Below are 20,907 nucleotides of genomic sequence, written 5' to 3' on the forward strand. Positions count from 1 at the left end.
TCCCTGCAATACATATAGATTATCTTCCTTTATGCCTTCTGCACAAATATTCCCATTCCTTTTGATGAGACACTTCCCATTTACAAAAATGATCTCAAAACCTTGTTTGTCTAAATTAGACACACTTAACAAATTATGTTCCATTTCAGGTACACAAAGCACATTGGTAAACTTTGATTCCAAATATGGAATTTTTACACCCCCTCTTCCAATGACTTTTGCTTTCTAGCCATTTGCCAAAGCCACAGCTTCTTGTGCTACTGGAACAAACCTGCAAAATAATTCAGAGTCATTAACAATTGTTTGACTTGCCCCACTATCTATTAGCCACTTGTCTCTGTTGTTGCTATAGCAAACTTTTACAACACCAAAATGTTCCTTTTGCAAATTAGTCTTCTTTGCATGCACAAATGTCTTTTCCTGCAAATTGTTCCTCTGCAAACAGTTCCTTTTCAGATGTGTGCTGGCTCCACAAATATAGCAATTCTTTTCTTGCAGCTTGCAAAATCTCTCTTTTGTTGCAATTTGGTCCCATCTGCTGCTGGTTCCTGCTCCGGAGACTTGCAGTCTGGACCCCCTCCTCAGGAATTTCTCTTCCTCGTGGCTACTCCTGAAATTGTGCTTTTCTTCTTCATTAAGCAAACATGCCTTTAAAGTCTCAAAATTTAAGTCTTTCTCTTCTTTGCACTCAAATATTGTAGAAACTGTGTCCCAGGTTTTATCTAAACTGTTCAACACCAATAAAACCTTCTGGGACTCAGGGAATTTAATCCCACGTTGTTCTAAGTCCAAAAATAAACTTTGCATTTTATTTAAATGCTGTTCCACAGATTCACCTGGTTGCAAACAGGCTCTGTAAAGTTTTCTTGACAATTGCACTATATTGCATGCAGAAACATTCATGTGCACAGCTCTCAACTTCAGCCAAATTTCCTTTGCAGTCTTTAGATTTGCAACATTTAGAAACTGTTCATCATCTAAATTCAAGATGAGATAAGCCATGGCTTGATCATGCCTTTTATGATCAGTAGCTGCAAATACTTGTGGGGGATTTTCTACAATATACCACAGCTCTTTTGCTTTCAGCAAACATTCCATTTTTGCTGCCCAGATAATGTAATTCTTTTGCCCTAAACGAGGCACAAAGCTTTCCTTAAATTCCATTGCAGCCATTCTGCTAATTCTGCCTTGTTCTTATACTTTCTAAACACAGGCAATTTCTTCCAGCTTTAAATTACAATGCAGTCCTTAGTAAGTTAGAGAATTTTAATTTCTCTATTGGTGAAAAATAAATCAGAAGCTCTCACAGTTGACTGCATTTAGCTGATTCAAATAAACTCTTTATATTCATATAAAATTATTTACAATACCATACCTTCTTCTTTACAGCAACATAGCACAATGAATACTTCTTACAGCAGAGACAGACCAGAGACTGAAACTGAAACAAACAAAATCCAGCTCCTAACTCAATACCTTTTGCACAGACTCAGTAGCACTTTCTTCACATTGGCTGACTGAGTTACCACATGACTCTTCCTGCTCATGAATATTCCAACACACACGCTCCGTTAATTCCATGAAAATCAATAGACAATCTCAGCAACCCATCCTTCTTCTCTTTGAATAGCACTGGGGCTGCCACTCAGGAATTTGCCACTTGAATGAACCCCCTCACCAAATTCTTATCGATGTAGTCCCTCAGCTCCTTCATCTCCCTTGGAGTCATGGAATACATTTTTGGCTTTGGGAGTTTTGCTTCAGTCTATGGCGCAGTCTGTGGGGCAGTAAGGGGGCAGCACGTCACACTCCTTCTAGGTGAACGCCTCCATGAGGTCTCGATATGAGGTCTGCTGTTCCTCCCCTGGCTCTGACATGGCCTTACTGTGTTTGGGGCTTCCCCTCAGGTTTCTTTCCTGTGTGGACCCGACTTTCTTCTCCCTTGGGAGGTCGGGGCTCCTCCTCTTCATTACTACTTGTTTTGCGCTTTTCTCCCAATGGACCTTGGGACTCCATTTGGCTAGCCAGGATAATGGCCTCAGCCATTTTCGGGGCAACCACGACTCGAATAGTCTCAGGTACACTGGATCAATCAAGTAGGGGGCAGCTAGACTCCCCCACCAGGGAGCCGTCGACTTGCTCAAATTTCATGAGTTGCCTTAGCTTCCTCACTTGCAACCCCAGTTGGCAGGCTGATTAGGCATCAGGTGCACCCTGAGTCTATTAGGGCCTTAACTACCACTCTCGCCCCTGGAGCGGGACGGTACAAGGTCCAATTGGGCTGCAAGGGGGCTGATAGGTCCACTCACCATTGGTTTGTCTTCTCCCTCATTGTCACTCTTGTAGAGGTTCAATTTCAAGTCCTCTTCAGCCGGAGTTCCCTCCCCTTCACTTTCGGGGAGGGAGACCTCGACAACCTGGCGAGCCACACGCTCCTTTTCCTTCCCTTTGCTTGACAGCTTTTTGGGTTTTGGAGGAGGCGGGATCGTCAGCACTGACCTGGGTACCAGAGCGGGGCACATGGCAGCTCGGTGACCTTCCTGACTGCAACAGAAGCACAAGCTGGGAGTGCGTCTTGGGGGTTCAGCAGGGCAGGAGATGGCAATGCCGGTTGCTTTCTACCCAGCTTGCGCTTTTCTTGGCCCCTCTTCGGATAGGTCTTGATTCTCCCGCAATCCTTGTACTCCAACAGGTCCAACTCCACATTCATCACCAGTTGGTACCAGTCATTGAGTCAGTCCGGTATTCCTCTAGGCAAGCAAGTGTGGTACAACTCACAGCTCAAACCTTCTCTGAAGTAGTAGGTCAGGAGTTGCTCTGGCCAATGCCTCAATCTCCCCACAAGTATCCAGAATTCTCTGATGTACTCTACCATGGGTCTGCTTCCTTGCCTTATGTTGCACACCTCAAGCTTCCACACGTTGGGTCTGCATGATATTGTCAAATCGGGCTCTGAGCTCTCCTAAAATGCATCAAGACCCCCAGCTCGGGGGCTCCTTTGTCATGGAGAGCTGCCACCCATTCTGCTGCTTCCCCTTCAAGGTTGGCCACGATGGCCTCCATGCAGAGGCCTTGGGGCGCCCCAGTGACCATCCCATCCCCATAAGGGAATAGCCACGGCTGGGCACCATACATCTGCCATGGTGGCAGCTGTTGACCAGCTGCCCCGGGCAGTGGGGTGGCAGCTGGTTGAGGACTGGGAGCTCCAGGTCCCAGACTGGGGCCAGGCTGTGGAAAAACAACTGGTTGGGAGCTAACCATTCCCCCAGTCGTGACTATCACTATTCCTGGTTGGGGCGGGGGCAACAAGGTCAGCACTGGTGCCCAGGGTTGACCGGATCCCAACCGGAGGGGTAGATCTAACCTCCAGATCAGTTCTCCTCCGTGCACTTCCAGGCTGCTGAATCTTGGCTCTCATACAAATTCAGCTCCAGGGTGGACCAAGAGGAATTCGGCTTCGGCGGCTTTCTGCGGCCCCTCTTGCCACTGCTCCAGGCTCAACTGGCTGAAGGCTGCCATCGCCCTGGTCCATCCCAGCATCCCCAATGACTCCGTTCTCTCCGCCTTCACTTTGGGATGCATTGAGGCCAGCTGGGTACAGGGGTCCCCCTTGGCTGTCTGGAGTTCCATCCTTCAACCCCGTCCTGTCTTTAGCTGATTGCTCCATCTCGGGCATCTTCTCCTGAATCTTCACTACCCTCTGGAGTTAGCCAGATGGGACATAGGGGCTCAGGACCCTTTAGTTAGAATTAAGCTTGAAAGGAGAGCTGGTTTAGTGTCAAAGTTCTGACTGATGATCCCAATGAAGTAAGCATCTGAGACATTCCAATCTCTAATGCAAAGCTTTTATTAAGTACAGCATATCAGCACTGATGAATAGAAAACCAGCTCTGGCAATTTGGCACCTGAACAGCAAATTAAAAGTATAGAAACTTCCCTTCCCCTGACAGTGCAAGTCACATTCCCCAATTAAGCATCAGATAATTGTTATGAGAAAAAACCTGTCTCTTAGTAACAATCTCGAATGACCTTGCTTCCCAGATTTCACAGCTGCAAATGCACATTCCATTCATCCCGTCCCCCTGCATCTGTTGGCAAGCTAAGAAATAACAATGGCTGAAGCAGAATTAGATTTCTTTGACACAAGTATCTTCAATAAGTCAGCTATACCCAGTTATACATTCTCCACCTAGACTGACCATGTGTTGCTATCAAAGTCCTATTTTGTTGTGGGAGTTTGGACAGGAAAAAACAGTATTCAGTTTAAACAGAGCAAACTGAGTATCTCTGTGCTATTGAGGATTCTCTAGTTTTGATCCTAAATGAGGATACATTCCTCCAGACAGACCTAGTATGAGATTTGAGACTTTTCATGGACTCAGTTTCTGGTGGAAGAACAAGTTGCAGCTGTGGTCAAGGAGGACAATACTTTGGACAATTCCACCTTGAACAACAATTGTGTCTGTTCCTGGACTGAGAAGCCCCACTCCAGTCTCTGATGCCTTGATCATTTCCTATTTGTACTATTGCCATACACCATACATGGGCCTGTTTGTAAAAACCATTCAGAAACTGTAACTGATCCAGAATTCAGAGGTACAAGTAGTTATGAAAGTAACTTGATATGCCCATTTAACACCACTACATGGCCACATGCACTGGCTCCCTATAATTTTTCAGATGCAATTCCCATGCTTATAGACCTATAAAATCCTTTGTGACACAGACCAGGCTATTTGGGGAGATTTTGTCTCCAATTATCTTTGCTAGGCCCATGAAATCGAGCAGAGTGGGCATTCTTCAAGTCCCTTCCATGAAAGAGTATCACCTAGTGGGCTCTAGATGCCTGTAACATAGATGTTAACAGTGCCTGCCCTGTGAAATAACATTCTCCACAAAGTTTGGATGTTTTATTTTTCTCCTCAGATATTAGGCCAGAATGAAAGATCTTAAACATGATAAGTGTTGTTTGGCCTTGGTTAATTAGGTTAATCTTGTTATTTATTATTATTATTTTCTCTTTTCAATTCCAGATTATTACTGATTTTCTAATACTTGGTTTTTATGTTCCTACCCAGAGTCATTTTTTGCTAATTGTCCATGTAAACCAAATAAATAAATTTACCATAACACGCAAATAAAACTCACTTGGCCCCTTCCAGAAGTTCTGTCACATTCCTTTTCTTCTCACTTCCACTTCCATCATCAAAAGTTGTTGCATTTCCAACCATGATAACACCTTGCTTGCTGTTGATTGCAGGTAAACATCTATGAGCCACTGTTTAAACATCAGAGAGATTTAAATACATAACCTCAGTGATTTCCTCTGCCTCATTAGAGCAACATATTCTCATGTTTCACAAACACTGCAGGGCCTTCACAAGTTTCCTATTTGAGCCAACCCACTTTAATCTACTGGTTCTTCCCAGTAGCCTCCCAGTACCTCATCTCCCCTCCTCCAGTATATAACTGTATGTTCTCTGACAATCTTGTTCATATTTTATATTCTCTAGAAAGAGTTTCCTTTCTGTTCCCCATCCCCATTTCAAGAACTCTAGAATTAGCTCCCTCTTTACCCTTCAAAGTCTGAAGGTTTTTAAGAGGTATTTAAAAATATTTTTATTTAACTTGAAGTTAAAGGCAGGGTTTGCCCCACCCTGCTCTCATTAAAGTAGATATTTCCATGTTAGTTCCTGTTTTATTTAGATGTATTTCCAGTTGGTTGTATTGCCAATCAAATGTTTATTATAGCACAATTATTAATACATATGATTTCAAGGTTTGGTTCCTATTAGCTTAAGTATTATTTAACATACCGGTAATCTAAATTCAACTCCCAATGGTGACTACCAATACAGGCTGTATTCAATCATAATCTAACTTCAATGGTGAATTTATTAGAATTATATGTGTTATAAACATCTGGCTGAAAGAAGCTCATCCACTATTGAAAGTTCAAAAACAACTTGGCTCAAAAAGGAAAAAAAAAGAAAAAAGAGGGTGTAAGGACCCACTTCAATCCCACATCTTAACAAAGCAGAACTCTTTGAAACAATTTCTTCCAACAGGAACTTTTATTAAGAGTAGTTGATAGCAGGCATAATAGACAGGATCTGAGGGATTCTTTACAGGTCGATACTTTAAAGGGTCCCTAAGGAAACCCCACCCCACAGTTCATCCGGACAGTATAGACTGGCCAATCCCTAGGTGTTAAGTCCATCATGGGAAAGGGAAGATAACATTGTTCCGGCTCCGTTTGTAGCACGATGTTCCACAGCTCTTCACACCTCCTTTTGAGACTGGAGAAATAAGCCAGGTTCCGGATGTTTGTATTTCTTTCCCCCCCTTTTTCCTAACTGCCAGGTTAGGGAGAAGAAAGTTCAGAGAGATGCATAATGCAGGAGGCAATTTGTTACATTGTAATGGGCAACAGACCCAGAGGCAATAAACAAAACATTACATTGTAAAGAATAGAGGAAGTGAAAGTCATAACCCCGCAGGCATATCCCCCCTTCCCCTTGGGAGTATGGCAGAATCCAGGGGAAGGTGAGATTTGGTTTTAGCTCAGAGGAGATAGATAGAAATGAAATATAAATGGATTCTGACATCCTGCCCCCCTTAAAAATGAGAGATCCACCTGTAGAGAAACAAAACAGGTATAGAGGTTAGTCTGGTTTGTTGGAGTATTCTGTATGAAACTTCTTTAGCAGTTTCGCTGTTCTGACGTGACGTTTATGGACCCACTCGTTTTGTGAGGAGGGAAGGTGTTTCCATGCTACTAGGTATTGAGTTGCCCCATGATACTTCCTAGAATCTAGGATTTCTTTTATCTCGAAGTGTTGTTCTCCTTCAACCATCATTCGGGGTGGTGGGGGAGATTTTTGGCTGTAAAGGCGACTGTTGTTCTCTTTTCAGCAAGCTGCAGTGAAAAATTGGGTGTATTTGCCTGAGGTTTTTGGGTAGTCCTAATTCTACTGTTACTGGGTTTATGATTCTTTTAATTGGAAAAGGTCCTATATATTTTGGGCCAAGTTTTTTTACAAGGCTGTAGGGATTTTAGGTATTTTGTAGACAAATATACCAAAATTCTGATGTAAATTGCACTTCCCTATCAGATATGATGTGTTGGGGTGCCAATGCAGTTTGTAGATGTGCTGCATGAATACTTTTGCTAAGGTTTTTGTGGTGGGAATCTTTTGGCAAGGGATAAAGTGCACCTGTTTGGAAAACAAGACCGTAAACATCCAGATGACAGTGTTTCCATTGCTTTCTGGTAATTCCACTATAAAATCCATGGATATTTCTATCCAGGGGGCTGAGTGATTTGCCACTGGTTGTTAACAGTCCGGGAGATTTTCCTTGCAACCTCTTGGCAGTTGCGCATGTTGGGCAGCTGGCCACATAACTTTCTATGTCCTTTTTCCTGGACGGCCACCAAAATTGCCTTTTAATTAAATGTAATGTTTTTACAAATCCAAAATGCCCTGCTGATTTTGTATCATGGCATAGCTGCATGCAAGTGACCCTCTGGATAGTTGGTATATATCTTTCTCCCCCACCCATGGCAGTCCGTCCTTGATTGTGCACACGTGTCTATTTTTCTGGAACCATTCTTCTGTTTCCAAAGTTTTCCAGAATTCGATTCCAGTTTGGCTACCCAGCTGCGGCTTTAATTTAGCTTGGGCTCTGGTGGTTACTGGTGCTACCAGTTGTGATTCAGGCATGAGTGGTTTAGAATCGGTGGCTCGCGTGCTGTTATATTGGAGCATGCGAGACAGTGCATCTGCCAGGAAGTTCTTCCCCCCAGGCAAGTGCTTGAGCGCAAAACGGAATTGGTGAAAATGCTGGGACCAGTGGGCTTGCTTGGGAGTGAGCTTCCTGGGTGTTTTTAAGGCTTCCAGGTTTTTGTGGTCCATCCAGACCTGAAAAAGGATTTTATTCCCTTCAAGGAAATGACACCACATAAGTAACGACCAATGCACCCCGTATACCTCTTTTTCCCACACGGGCCAGTGCTGTTCCGTTTTGGTGAGATTCTTGGACGTATACGCACACGGTTGCAATACCCCTTCGTCATTTTCTTGTAATAGTACAGCCCCCACTGCCACATCGCTTGTGTCCACCTGTATTACAAAAGGTTTATCCGTGTCTGGGTGCCTCAGTACGGGTTCTGCAGAAAAAAGTCTCTTTAACTTCTCGAATGCCGCCTGGCATTCCATTGTCCATTTTAGTGGCTGGCTAGGTCTCACTGAGGATTCTCCCTTCATTTTTAGTAAGTTCGTGAGGGGCAGGGCTATTTGGGCGAATGAAGGGATGAATTGGCAGTAAATGTTTGCGAAACCCAGGAAACTTTGCAACTGCTTCCTTGTGTGAGGTGGTGCCCATTCTAGTACTGCTCTGACCTTCTTGGGGTCCATTTCAATACCTTATGGGGATATGCGATAACCCAGGTAGTTTATTCTTTCCTGGTGAAATTCGCATTTCGTTAATTTGGCATATAGGTGGGCAGCTCGCAGTTTTTAAAAACCGCTCTGACTAGGTTGACATGTTCCTCTTTGGATTTGGTGAAGATAAGGATGTTGTCTAGATAAACCAGAACCCCCTTAAATAGGTGCTCCCTTAGTACCTTGTTGATTAATTGCATAAATACTGGGGGGGGCTTGTAGTCCAAACAGCAAAACTTTGAATTGGTAGCATCCCATTGGGCAATTAAATACGGTTTTCGATTCATCCCCTTCCTTAATCCTAACGCGGTAATACGCTTCCCTTAGACCTAGTTTAGTGAAAATTCTTCCTTTCAAGAGGTGGGATAACATGTCCTTCATGAGGGGTAGGTGTATAGGTTACTTTCACTGATTGCACTCAAGGCGCGGTAATCCACGTACAAGGGTAAAGTGCCGTCCTTCTTCTCTCTAAAGAGGACCGGGGTGGCTACTTTAGGGGGAAGCTCATCTGCCCGCTCCTCACTGAAAACTTCAGCAAGGTCTCGGTATTCCTCTGGTATTTCGGGTAGCCCTTTTTCCTCTCCCATCGATGCTTTCTCCGTTCCTAAATTTGGTTGATTTCTGCCGTCCTCCAATTTACCCAGGGGTTCCATTTCCTTAACCATTCCAGCCCTAGGATCACTGGACATTTCATGCCTGGGGTCACTACAAACGTTATGTCTTCCTCATGGTTCCCCAGGGATAGGTGGACTGGTAAAGTGGCTAGGGTAGCTGGCAACCCCTCTGTTATGGACCCATCTAACTGGCCAAATGAGTTTGGTTGTTTCAGCCTCCTCATCTGAATGCCCAAGTTCCCCACTAGCGTCGGGCTAATGAGGCAGCAGGTGCAGCCAGAGTCTATTAAGGCTTTCACTTTGACAGCTTTGGGCATGGAGGGAGCTAATATAGTCATTGTCTTCCGGCCAGTTCAGTTTGCTGGCAATGGTCCGGAATTCTTGTGTATATTTTGCTACTGAGCATCTGCCCTGCCTCACCATTTTGATTCTCTCGCGGGTTTTGCGATCAGCCAGGGGGGTCCTCAAATCGCCTTTCAGAGAGGACATGAAGCGGTTGAAGTCGTTGAGCTCTGGGGCGTTGGAATCATGCAGGTTCACCATCCAGTCTGCGGCTGGTCCGTCCAGGGCGGATTGCACGATACGGATATGGGCTTTGTCGCTGGGGATGTCCTGTCCATATTCTTCCATGTAGCTGAGGACTTGGGTTAGGAAGAACCCCAAGCATGGCAGCTCCCCCCTGAATTTCGTGTCCAGCAGCGGGAATCTTTGAATGGATCGATGCCTTCGCCGCCAGCAGTATTGTCTCCTATCCTGATTGCCATCTGCGGGTCGGCAGGAAGTGGGGGCTGCTGAAGTGGTAGCTGCTGGTTCAGCAGATGTCCCCGGGACTACAGGTTCCGATTCCCCTTCAGTGCCTCTCCAGCTGTAGCTCCAGGTGCTGGTGTGGCCATGGGGCTCAGGTTTTTCCTCCCCTAAAGAGCCGAGGGTTCTTTTAATCAGGTCAATAGCCCTCTCTAGGATCCAGTTCGAGTGCTGTGCACAACTTCCTTCCTCTTCGTTAGCGTGCAGGGATTTCTCCATCTCTTGCTTCCATTCAGGTTGGTGGCTGCCCTGTGTCAGGGTCACCTTTCTCGATCTCTTTTCCCACTCATCTTTCTTGCCAACGCCCATCGAAACATGGTCGCGCATTTCCACTTCTCCTAAGGAGTATGACGGTTCGGATCCCAATAGTTGGCAGGATCCCGGTCGGGGGGAAGGCTCCCTTTCTACGGGGGTTTCTCCCTTCCCTGCCTCATCCGACATTGTATTTTTTGCAAAGTCCCCCGGTAAGGGTCTTCCATCCAGGTTGACTATTACTGCAGATCCTATCTAATGTAAGGACCCACTTCATTCTCACATCTTAAGGAAGCAGAACTCTTGGAAACAATTTCTTCCAACAGGAACTTTTATTAAGAGTAGTTGATAGCAGGCATAATAGACAGGATTTGAGGGATTCTTTACAGATTGATACTTTAAAGGATCCCTAAGCAAACCCCACCCCACAGTTCATCCGGATGGTTCAGACCGGCCAATCCCTAGGTGTTAAGTCTATCGTGGGAAAGGGAAGATGTGGGGAAAAATGCACGCGCAGCAAACTGCCGTGCTTTCCCCCCCCACACACACAAACCTCATAACCTTTTGATACTCTTTGTCCCAGTGAAGCAGCCAGAAGGTCATACCTTTTGACTTAATGCCTCACCTACCTAAACAGATAATATGCTTAAGTTCCTTCCTATCTCTTCCTGTCTTTGTTAGTTCCTTCTGCTTTCATCTCCCTGTATTTGTTCTTACCTGGTCTTTGACCATGTAATGTGTTACTAGAAAATAGTTGCTTACATGAAGACATTTTCTAATGAAGAAACCTTTGTCAGCATTTAATGGTTAAGCTGGTGTATGTAACAAGTATATAAGAAGCAATAAACTCAGAGTTTGTCAAGCTGTGTCCTGAAGCTTCAAACCTCTGCTCAAGACATGCCTGAGTCTTTTTCTTAGTGTCTTAAAGGAAGATAATATCGTTCCGGCTGCGTTTGTAGCACGATGTTCCACAGCTCTTCATACCTCCTTTTGAGACTGGAGAAATAAGCCAGGTTCCGGATGTTTGTATTTCTCCCCCCCTCTTTTTCCTAACTGCCAGGTTAGGGAGAAGAAAGTTCAGAGACATGCACAGTGGATGAGGCAATTTGTTACATTGTAATGGGCAACAGACCCAGAGGTAATAAACAAAAGATTACATTGTAGAGAATAGAGGAAATGAAAGTCATAACCCTGCAGGCATATCCCCCCTCCCCCTTGGGAGTATGGCAGAATCCAGGGGAAGGCAAGATTTGATTTTAGATCAGAGTAGATAGATAGAAATGAAATATTAATGGATTCTGACAGAGGGATCCCTTGGCACACAAAAAATATTCATTTTAAGTTACAGGAATCATAGTCATCTATTCAATATAAGTTGTGCGAATTGCTAAAAGCAACATCCTTGATCTTTCTACCTAATATATTGGTCTTTAAAACAATAAGCAGAGACCAAGCTCTGCTCTGCATAACCAAACCATGTTGCCGATTTTGGGAAAGAATCTGGAAACTATCACAGGTTTTACTTTCTGCTCCCACCTTGAATCATTGAAGCTACATAGTAATAGTGTCAAAAGTTTAAGTGAATAAGAATTAGTCACCAAATCCAAGCAGCTACAGAGTTTAGGTAACTAATTATTTGGATGTTTTTAAATCTTAGAGATAGGGGAAAAACTGGGCTAAGTAACTCCTGTGAGTAACAAGCGATATCAGCATCAAATCTAGAGTTTGTACTGTATATAGAATGACTATGGAAGTGGGCAGTCACAGCCCTTGCTTGCTTGTGCTAAAGTGGTTCAGCTGTTCTTGAAACTAGAAATAAATCCCCAGAGTTTCTTCTACCAGCCTTCTTTTCCAGAAGGACTTACAGGGCTTGCTTGGTGTAAGCATGGCTGGGCATTCACCATCTTTCAACACTTCAGGCGCACTCTGGAACAGAGATTGAGAGAGACAGGGTGCATCAAAATTAATTTCTGACCAGAAAAGCAGATTCTTTACCTGTACTTTCAGAAAGAACAGAGCAACAATCCAACAATCTAGCCCACTTACCTTCTTCAGATCGGTAAACTCTGGGACACAAAACTGTTGATAATATTTTAGTTCCTGGGTTGCTGTGTGATCGATACTGGAGGCCTTTAGAAAAGTGAGATACCTATCTGGACACTTGCTCACACAGATCTGAAAAAATTCCAAAGAATTATTAAATTTGATTATTGATTGAATTTAAGAACTGCAGTGTAACATAATACAACTTCACTGGTTTGCAATCCAAGGCTTATGTGAAGAATCTCCCCCCAAAAAGCATTCATGGATGTCAATCTGCTGATGGATGCCATCCTTGGTGCCTGCAAGATCCCATCATTATTCATTTTAAAATTATTCTAAGTAAAATTTAAAGAATGTCATCTTAAAATAAAGTGCTGTAAGGACTGCCTCAACTAGATCTCCCAAGAAAGCAGAAGTTTTGAAACCAGCATCTTTTCAAAAGGAACTTTTATTGAGAGTTAGTGATGGCAAGAGAGCAAAGCAAGTCTGAAGATTTGGCACACGAAAGGGTACATCAAAAGACAATTCAAAACTCCTCCCCCCAGTGTCCAACCGTCCAGTTGAAATACAGCCAATCCACAGGTGCCAGAGTGTTATGAGAACCTGGAGATTTAGCGCCCTCCTCAAGGTCTCTCTCGGTTTCATTTCCCAACGGTCCCAGGCTCCATTGTCTGGTGATAAGGCAGATGTTTTCAGGTTGCAGTCCTCTCGCTCAGAGGGAGGGCACCTCGTACAGAGCAGAGCAAAGTAAATAATATGCCCTATGCAAGTACCCTTCCCCAACAGTATGGCAAGCCCCAAAAGTATATAGGCAAAAGCAAAAAAGGAAGACATGAGGGGAATGAAGGCAAATACATTTGAGGGGCTCTCACAGGTGCTATCCTGAAAAATGTCCAAGAAATTCTTTTCTTGGATTCTACATTCTTAGCACCTCATGCTTTGTCTGACATTATGTTAACTGTCCTCTTCCCCGCCCCCCCCAAAGATAAACTGGGAACTGATGATATTATGAGGCCTAAGTGCATAGAAGAAAACAAGCTGATTAAGCTTATTTTTGAATAATTTTGACTGGTTACACTCTTCAGAATTTCAGCAGAGACCAATCCTGTAAGATTTATGTTATAGTATTAAAATTTAATACATGTTTTAAAACTACTATAACCGCCTGAGGCAATACACTGTTTTCATTTTGATTTCTTTTTTTATAACAAATTTGATTGGTTTTCCAGTTTTACATTTAAGTATTTAGAAAGCAGCGTGGTGATTGGGTAATCAATAATTCAATAACAAAATCTTTAGTATATATGTCAGGTTACATCATCAAAAATTCCTTCTCTATTTCCATTAACATTTGCTATATCATATTTAAAAAAGTAAATTTCTAATTATAACAAGCTCAGTTGAGACATTTATCAATATATTTTTTGCTTGTACATATCCATATCCTGTTTTTAAGTTTTACCTAATTTTTAATTACGGTATTCCAATTTAACCTTTAACATCCATAGTATTTAAGTTTCGAGTAACACAAATTTCCTTTATTTCACTACATAAAAGTTATAATATCTAAGATACACATATTATTTACTTGAATATATTCTTAATTTATTTCATAAACATTTTCTATTTCTCATGCTAGTACATCACCACTTACTAATAGAGTGTCCTTTATTGTCTCAAGTCCATCATCTGTATTATCTGGGCTAAACAATAATTCAAAGCTATTTCCAATAGTTAATTTTCATTTCCCTTATGAATCTAAATCCTAAATATTAAGGCAATTAATCCCTTATTTTTTATCATTTTCCAACAATATTTAAATCTATAATCACATTTCCCTTCATCTCAAAATCTCCCTTTAGGCCATTAGTTGAGACATTAGGATCTTCTGTCATAAATCAGAAGACTCCATTTTTTAAAACCAACTCTAGCTTTCTTTTTATGCCAACCAGGCTTCCATACCAATGCGTTTAAATCATCAGATAGATCTCTCTTCATTCTTGCACATGTTATTTGAATCAAAGGAGACCATCTGGTTATTAATTTTCCAGAGGAACTGGCCCATTTATAATTGTTAAGTTGTTGCCCTGGTGGCTCAGGTCTCCATATTTGCTCTAGTATATTTATCTTCAATTCGGTCTGGTCTTCCTCCTCAGGTTTCTTCTGGTTTAAGTAAAAAGTCATGTCCAATTTTATGGTTGTTGTTTGGTTGTCAAGGTTTTCAGTGTGCTGTACTTGTTGATCTTTAATACCCTCCGTCTTGGTATTACTTTCTTCTGCTTCTGTTGCTTTTTGAGTTGTAGGTTCTTTAGTTGCAATCGGGGTTTGGTTTTCAAAATTTTCAGTACATTGTACTTGTTCTTTAAAGTCCTCTGTCTTGGTATTAATTTCTTCCACTTCTGTTGTTTTATGAATTGTAAGTTCTTTAGTTGTAGGTTTAAGCTGGCACCTTTGTCTTTCAGTCTGGATTTAATTATCTCAGTATCTTCAAGAATATTTTCAAGTATAAGTTTCTAATTAGCCGAAATTTGTTGCTGGTCCTCCTCCATTTCTGAGATAGTTATGAATGGTCCTTTAGTGGAGGCTATTTTTTAAACAAGAGTCAGTAAGTGTTCACTTCCACAGTTCCTAGAAGCCAATTTCACTGCCCAGCTGTTCTCTCAGCTTTTTATCTCTTAGATAATACCAAGGACAGGTCTGGGCTGTAAGCAGGTCTCTTGGTCAAGAATATTCACTTGCTGTACCAAACTTCACCACAAGATGTCCCCGATAGCATTTATAGTCTTTTTCAGGACGGGCTGGGTTTTTATCCTTTCATCTTTTTTACAAGTAGATAAAGTAACAGAGCCCTGTGAAAGTAGGACCTTTTTGGGTCCCCAAATATCAAAAAGATGCAAATCCAAATACTCAGTTGTTCTTTTCCAAGGCTTTATTTTCCCAAGTAGTCAGGTGCCGCCATTTTAGAGGGTGGGAGGAAGACGTTCCCTTCCCTCTCTCCTCACAGGGGGAAGAACTTTCAAGAGGCTTTTTGCAGGAAAATACTTGGGATACAAAGAAGGTAAGATCTCTCCCAATTCCTCTGCGGTGCTTTCGAAGTGCTTGATAATAATTTTGGCCTTGGCTGGTAACAGCTTAGTGATGGGCCATATTAATGGCCGATCTTTTCCCCGTCAGTTCGAAGAGCTGCTCCAGATCAAACGGGAGGGCTGCTGACCTTCTGCGATCACCCGGAGGTCCTCTTCACGCTTGTCGCCCCTCCAGGGCGACCTCCGACCCTTTTCAGGGTCCCCCGGCAGGAGAAAACCGGACAGCGGAGAGAGCGATCACAAACCGGAAGCCCATTTTGATTTCATAGTATATATTATCCTGCAATAATTTTCATTTTTTTTTATTTTCTCAGGTTTGCCTCAAACAATGGATTTGTTCTAGCTATTTAACTTTCCCTAACATTTACTAATATACTGCCACAAAAACATCACTGACATTCTATTGCATCAAAAATAATTGGATTTTATTTTTTTAAATCAGTCTCTGTTTATAGTTAGCTTTGCAGTGTATTGTTGCCAAAAATGTAATATGTAAGTCCTGGAATAATTTTTAAAAGCATAGGTCAGTGATGGCGAGCCTTTTAGAGACCGAGTGCCCAAACTGCAACTCAAAACACATTTATTGCTGGGTGCCAGGTGGGCATGGCCCACTGGGTGGGTGTGGCTGTGGTGGTCATGGCAGATTGGGTGGGTGTGACCAAGGTGGGCGTGGTCACCTCAACTTTGCTCGTGGGGAGGGATGCCTATGGGGGTTGGGCAGGGTTGGGGGAGATCCAGAGGGTCTCTGGCAGGTGGGGCGGAAGGCAGGAGGCTCGTCCTACGGGGTGAAGTGAGGCAGGGTGGGGGTGCCATTGCCATGGGGCAAGGCAAGGGCTGGAATGGTTGCTGCCTGATACCATCGGCCCCCGCACACAGGGGCCAGCGAGCGCATGGGGGCCGACGGTGTCTGTCAGCAGCCACAGCCTGCCGGCCCCTCAACCGGCACACTCTGGGGCTCCACAACCCGCCACTAGCAGTTCAAAGAAGCCACCTCTGAGCTGGATGGCTGGCCGACAGCTGAGGAGGTGATGCAGTAGGTCATGCCCGGGAAAAGGAGAGCATGCGAGGCCAGGAGGGAGGGGGGAGGGAAACCAGCCGTGCCGGGATGCATCCGGCCACGTGGAACCTCAGCGAGTTAGCAGGAGGCTGGTTGAAGAGAGACGGTTGTCATCTCCCGGGCATGGCACGCGTGCCCACAAAGAGGGCTCTTGAGTGCCACCTCTGGCACATGTGCCATAGGTTCGCCACCACTGGCATAGGTAAATTGTAGAGGAATTGTTATTTCTGTAAGAACATAAAAAAGGCCAAAGGATCACATATCTAAAACTACAGAAAACATCTTCCCTTGAGAACCTAAATATTATTATTGAATTAGAGAGATTCAATCTGGAACTAAGGAAAACTTTCCTAACAGAACAATGGAACATATTTGCTCCCATAGTTGTGGGTGCTCCATCACTAGAGGTCTTCAAGAAATGACTGGACAGTCATTTGTCTGGGATGCAGCCTCTGGTCTTGGGCAGGAGCTTGAACTAGAAGACCTCCAAGGTCCCTTCCACCCCTATGATTCTATGATTATTACAATTTATTTATTTATTAAATTTATATACCATCCATCACACTGTTGCAGAGACTCCAGGCAGTTTATAAAATGATAAAAAAGGTAAAAAAGATAATACAAATGTTTAAAATTAAGATTAAATAAGAAACTAAAAATCAAGAGGATAGATAACATCGAGGTGGGGATCTTCTCTCTACCGCATAAGCCACTAATATTGCAAAGAAATATTACAATAAAGGAATTGTTTTTATTCCTTACAATAAAGAGTCTGGTTATTTGAGGGACTGCCTGTCTCCCATAGGATCTGTTCAACTGATTTAATCTACCAAGACTGATGCACTCTGGGTTCCATCAACTAAACAATACCACTTACTGGCACCCCGTAGGCATGTTTTTTTTGTAGCAGTGTCTAGCACCTGAAATTCAAACAGCTTTCACCCTACTGGTATTTTGAAGGACCTTAAAGACTCAACTTTCACTCACGCCTTCCGAGTGGGTGATTGATGCCCCTTTCCTTATTTTTGTTCCTCTCGGAGTTTACTTTCTTTGCCATCATTGTTCCTTTGCTTTTTGAGAGAGTTCTTTTTGTATTGCTGGGGTTTTTTTTACATGTTTTAACAACTGTAAAAGAGTCAGAATCATTGGGTGGCATATAAATTTAATAAATTATTGTTGATCATCCAGTCAGTCAGATGTTTAGACTGGACCTTGGTTCCCACGTGACAGTAAAATGTTTAGACTAGTAGAAATCCTCCTCACCCCCTCCCATTCTTGAGGCAACCTAGAACGAGCAAAATGGCTGCAGCCAGGTTCGTTGTAGATTTGACAGTTCTGACCAGTAGCTATTTTAAATGGCGTAAGTCCAGTGCTACTATGTACAGTATTGTTGTACGCCATCTCGGCGAAAGGCAGGAGGTCCGCCCAATAATTCTGTTAGTAATTAACATAACATCTGAGGTATTATTCTACCATTGCGTTTGTACGTTCAACCAATCAATTTGTACTCAGATGAAAAACCGATGAAAGCCTCTGGGTAGACCCAATGAGTTTCACAAACTCCTTCCAAAATTTTGCAGTAAATTGAACCCCCGTATCTGATATAATCCATTTTGGTGCTCCATGGAGGTGATAGATGTGTTTTATAAACAACCTGGCTAGCTTTTGGGCAGGAGGAGGGGATATGCATGCGGGTTTATTGCTTTCACTTCCTCTATTCGCTACAATGAAACCTTTTGGTTACTGACTCCGTGTCTGCTATCCATTACAATGTAACAAATTGCCTCTTGCACTAGGCATTTCTCTGAACCTTCTTCTCCCTAACCGGGAAGCTAGGAAAAGTGGGGGGAGAAGTACAAACCTGCAGGACCTGGCTTATCACTCTGTTCTCAAAAGGAGGTGTGAAGAGCTGTGGAACATCGCACTACAAACGGAGCCAGATTGATGTTATCTCCCCTTTCCCACGATGGACCTAACACCTGGGAATTGGCCGGTCTGAATCGTCCGGATGAACTGTGCGGGGGTTTGCTTAGGGACACTTTAAAGTAATCGATCTATAAAGAAATCCCTCAGATCCTGTCTATTATGCCTGCTATCAACTACTCCAAGAGTTCTGCTTTCTTAAGATGTGGATTGAAGTGGGTCCTTACATTAGACAGGATCTGCAGTAATAGTCAACCTGGAAGGAAGAACCTTACCAGGAGACTTTGCAAAAATTACAATGTCGGACGACGAGGCAGGGAAGGAAGAAAACCCTGTGGAAAGGGAGCCTTCCCCCTGACCGGGATCCTGCCAGCTGTTGGGATCCAAAACTTCATACTCCTCAGGAGAAGAAGTGGTGGAGATGCGCGACCACAAACCTTGGTGGTCAATGGGCGTTGGCAAGAAAGACAAGTGGGAAAAGAGATCGAGAAAGGTGACCCTGAGACGGGGCAGCCATCAACCCGAATGGAAGCAAGAGATGGAGAAATCCCTGCACGTTAGCGAAGAGGAAGGAAGTTGTGCACAACACTCGAACTGGAGCCTAGAGAAAGCTATTGACCTTGAAGCGGGGACTGCCTGAGAGTGCTTGCAGGAGCTTGACTGGGAAGGGGAGGATTGGGACAGCTGCAGTTGGCTTGGGTGTGGCTGGCGTGAGTGGAAGGAGGAAGGATAGAAAAGGGAAGAAAAGGAGAAGGCCGGGGGGTTGGAGTTGAGAAGAGAAGGTCTGGAAGCTTATTTTATATTTCTATCAAGGGTATTTTAANATTAGGGGACCCAGGAAGTCACGAGAATCCATTCAGGTGGAATGGACTGAGCGTTGTGAACAGGCTTTTGATCAGCTGAAGCAGAGGCTCACAAATACCCCAGTCTTAGCTTATGCCGACCCCAATCGGCCGTATGAACTACATGTAGATGCCAGTCGGGATGGTCTTGGGGGAGTATTATATCAGGAGCATGATCAACATTTAAAGCCCATTGCATATATCAGTAGGGGTCTAACCCCTGGGGAAAAAAATTATCCCACTCATAAGCTGGAATTTTTGGCACTCAAGTGGGCAGTGGTGGATAAGTTGAGGGATTATTTGTACGGGGCAGAGTTTGAGGTTAAAACGGACAATAATCCACTCACGTATTTGCTCACCACCGCTAAACTTGATGCAATGGGCCATCGGTGGCTGGCTGCCCTATCGGGGTTTAAGTTTGGGTTAAGATATCGGCCAGGGGTGGGAAACATTGATGCAGATACGTTGTCAAGGAGGCCTCAGGATTCAGGGGCAGGTATTAGGGAGTGGGTGAAACTGCCCCCAGATGGTATTCAAGCGCTGTATCAAGGGGTCGAGCATCGAGCTAGGGGGGCAATTGGGGCCGAATCAGTGGGGGTTACCATCGCAGGTGTCCCCAAATTATACTGTAATCTGATTCAGATCAGGGGGGAGAGTAGGTTTGCCCTGACTAAGAAAGATCTGTGGAGAGACCAGGTGGAGGACCCTCTCTGTGGTTTGGTCGAAAAAGCTTTAAGAAGTGGCCAGCGGGAGGTTCTACTCACTGATGCACCCAGGGGAGCACGAGCGCTGCACAAGGAGTGGGACGGCCTGCAGTTCCGAGATGGAGTAATCTATCGGAGGGGCTTCTCGGATGGGCTCAAAGATAGATGGCAGCTCTTGCTCCCGGAGAAACATAGAGGAGCGGTACTCTCGGCGCTCCACGATGAGCATGGGCATTTGGGGCCAGAAAAGACCTTTAATTTGGTAGTGGATCGGTTCTACTGGCCTGGTATGAAGAAGGAAGTTGGAGATTACTGTAGATCTTGTCTGCGTTGTATCCAGAGGAAAACTCTGCCATCCAGAACTGCGCAAATGGGCCATCTACAGAGTTATGGGCCCTTGGACTTGGTCTGCATTGATTTCCTTTCCTTAGAACTGGATGTCAGTGGACAAGGAAATGTGTTGGTTGTGACCGATCACTTTACCCGTTATGCCCAGGCCTTCCCAACGAAAGACCAGTGCGCTGTTACAGTGGCCAAAGTGTTAGTGGAGAAATTTTTTGTACACTACGGGCTGCCTCAGCGCATACATTCTGATCAAGGGAGGGACTTTGAAAGTAGGCTGGTAAAGCAACTGTTGGGTTTGTTGGGTATTCGGAAGTCCCACACCACCCCCTACCACCCGCAAGGTGATGCACAGCCCGAGAGATTTAACCGCACTCTCTTGGACATGTTGGGAACTCTCACTGAGATGCAGAAATGGCATTGGACCCAATATATTTCCACCGTCGTGCATGCCTATAACAGCACAAGGAGTGACATCACCGGGTATTCCCCGTACCAGCTAATGTTTGGCAGGGAAGCCCGCCTGCCGGTTGACTTGGCTTTTGGCACCTCAATGGACGAGACCTCTTTTAGGTCCCACCGAAATTATGTGGAAAAGTTGAGGAGGAGTTTAAAGGGGGCTTACGAAAAGGCTGCAGAGGCCGCAGGGGTCCGGGAGCGGCGCAACAAAAGAAATTATGACCTGAGAGTGAGGGTCCAGGACTTACAGTTTGGGGACCGAGTGCTCTTAAGAAATTTGGGCCCCGCTGGGAGACACAAGTTGGCCGATCGGTGGAGTTCCCAGTCGTATGTGGTT

General features: G+C 44.1%; 1 protein-coding gene across 1 annotated transcript in view; it reads right to left on the reverse strand.

Moving 5' to 3' along the window:
- SLC44A2 (solute carrier family 44 member 2) overlaps nucleotides 1–20,907 on the reverse strand; it is a 176,735-nt gene that overhangs the window by 100,473 nt on the left and 55,355 nt on the right. Inside the window, exons 6-8 of the mRNA XM_015813952.1 lie at nucleotides 12,161–12,289; nucleotides 11,980–12,040; nucleotides 5,149–5,278 (exon numbers count right to left, since the gene is read on the reverse strand). Of these exons, the coding sequence (XP_015669438.1) occupies nucleotides 5,149–5,278; nucleotides 11,980–12,040; nucleotides 12,161–12,289 (320 nt within the window). The remainder of the gene's footprint in view (nucleotides 1–5,148; nucleotides 5,279–11,979; nucleotides 12,041–12,160; nucleotides 12,290–20,907) is intronic.

Source organism: Protobothrops mucrosquamatus, unplaced genomic scaffold, assembly GCF_001527695.2.
Source record: "Protobothrops mucrosquamatus isolate PMUCROS unplaced genomic scaffold, P.Mucros_1.0 scaffold205, whole genome shotgun sequence".
In the NCBI taxonomy this organism is placed as follows: domain Eukaryota; kingdom Metazoa; phylum Chordata; class Lepidosauria; order Squamata; family Viperidae; genus Protobothrops; species Protobothrops mucrosquamatus.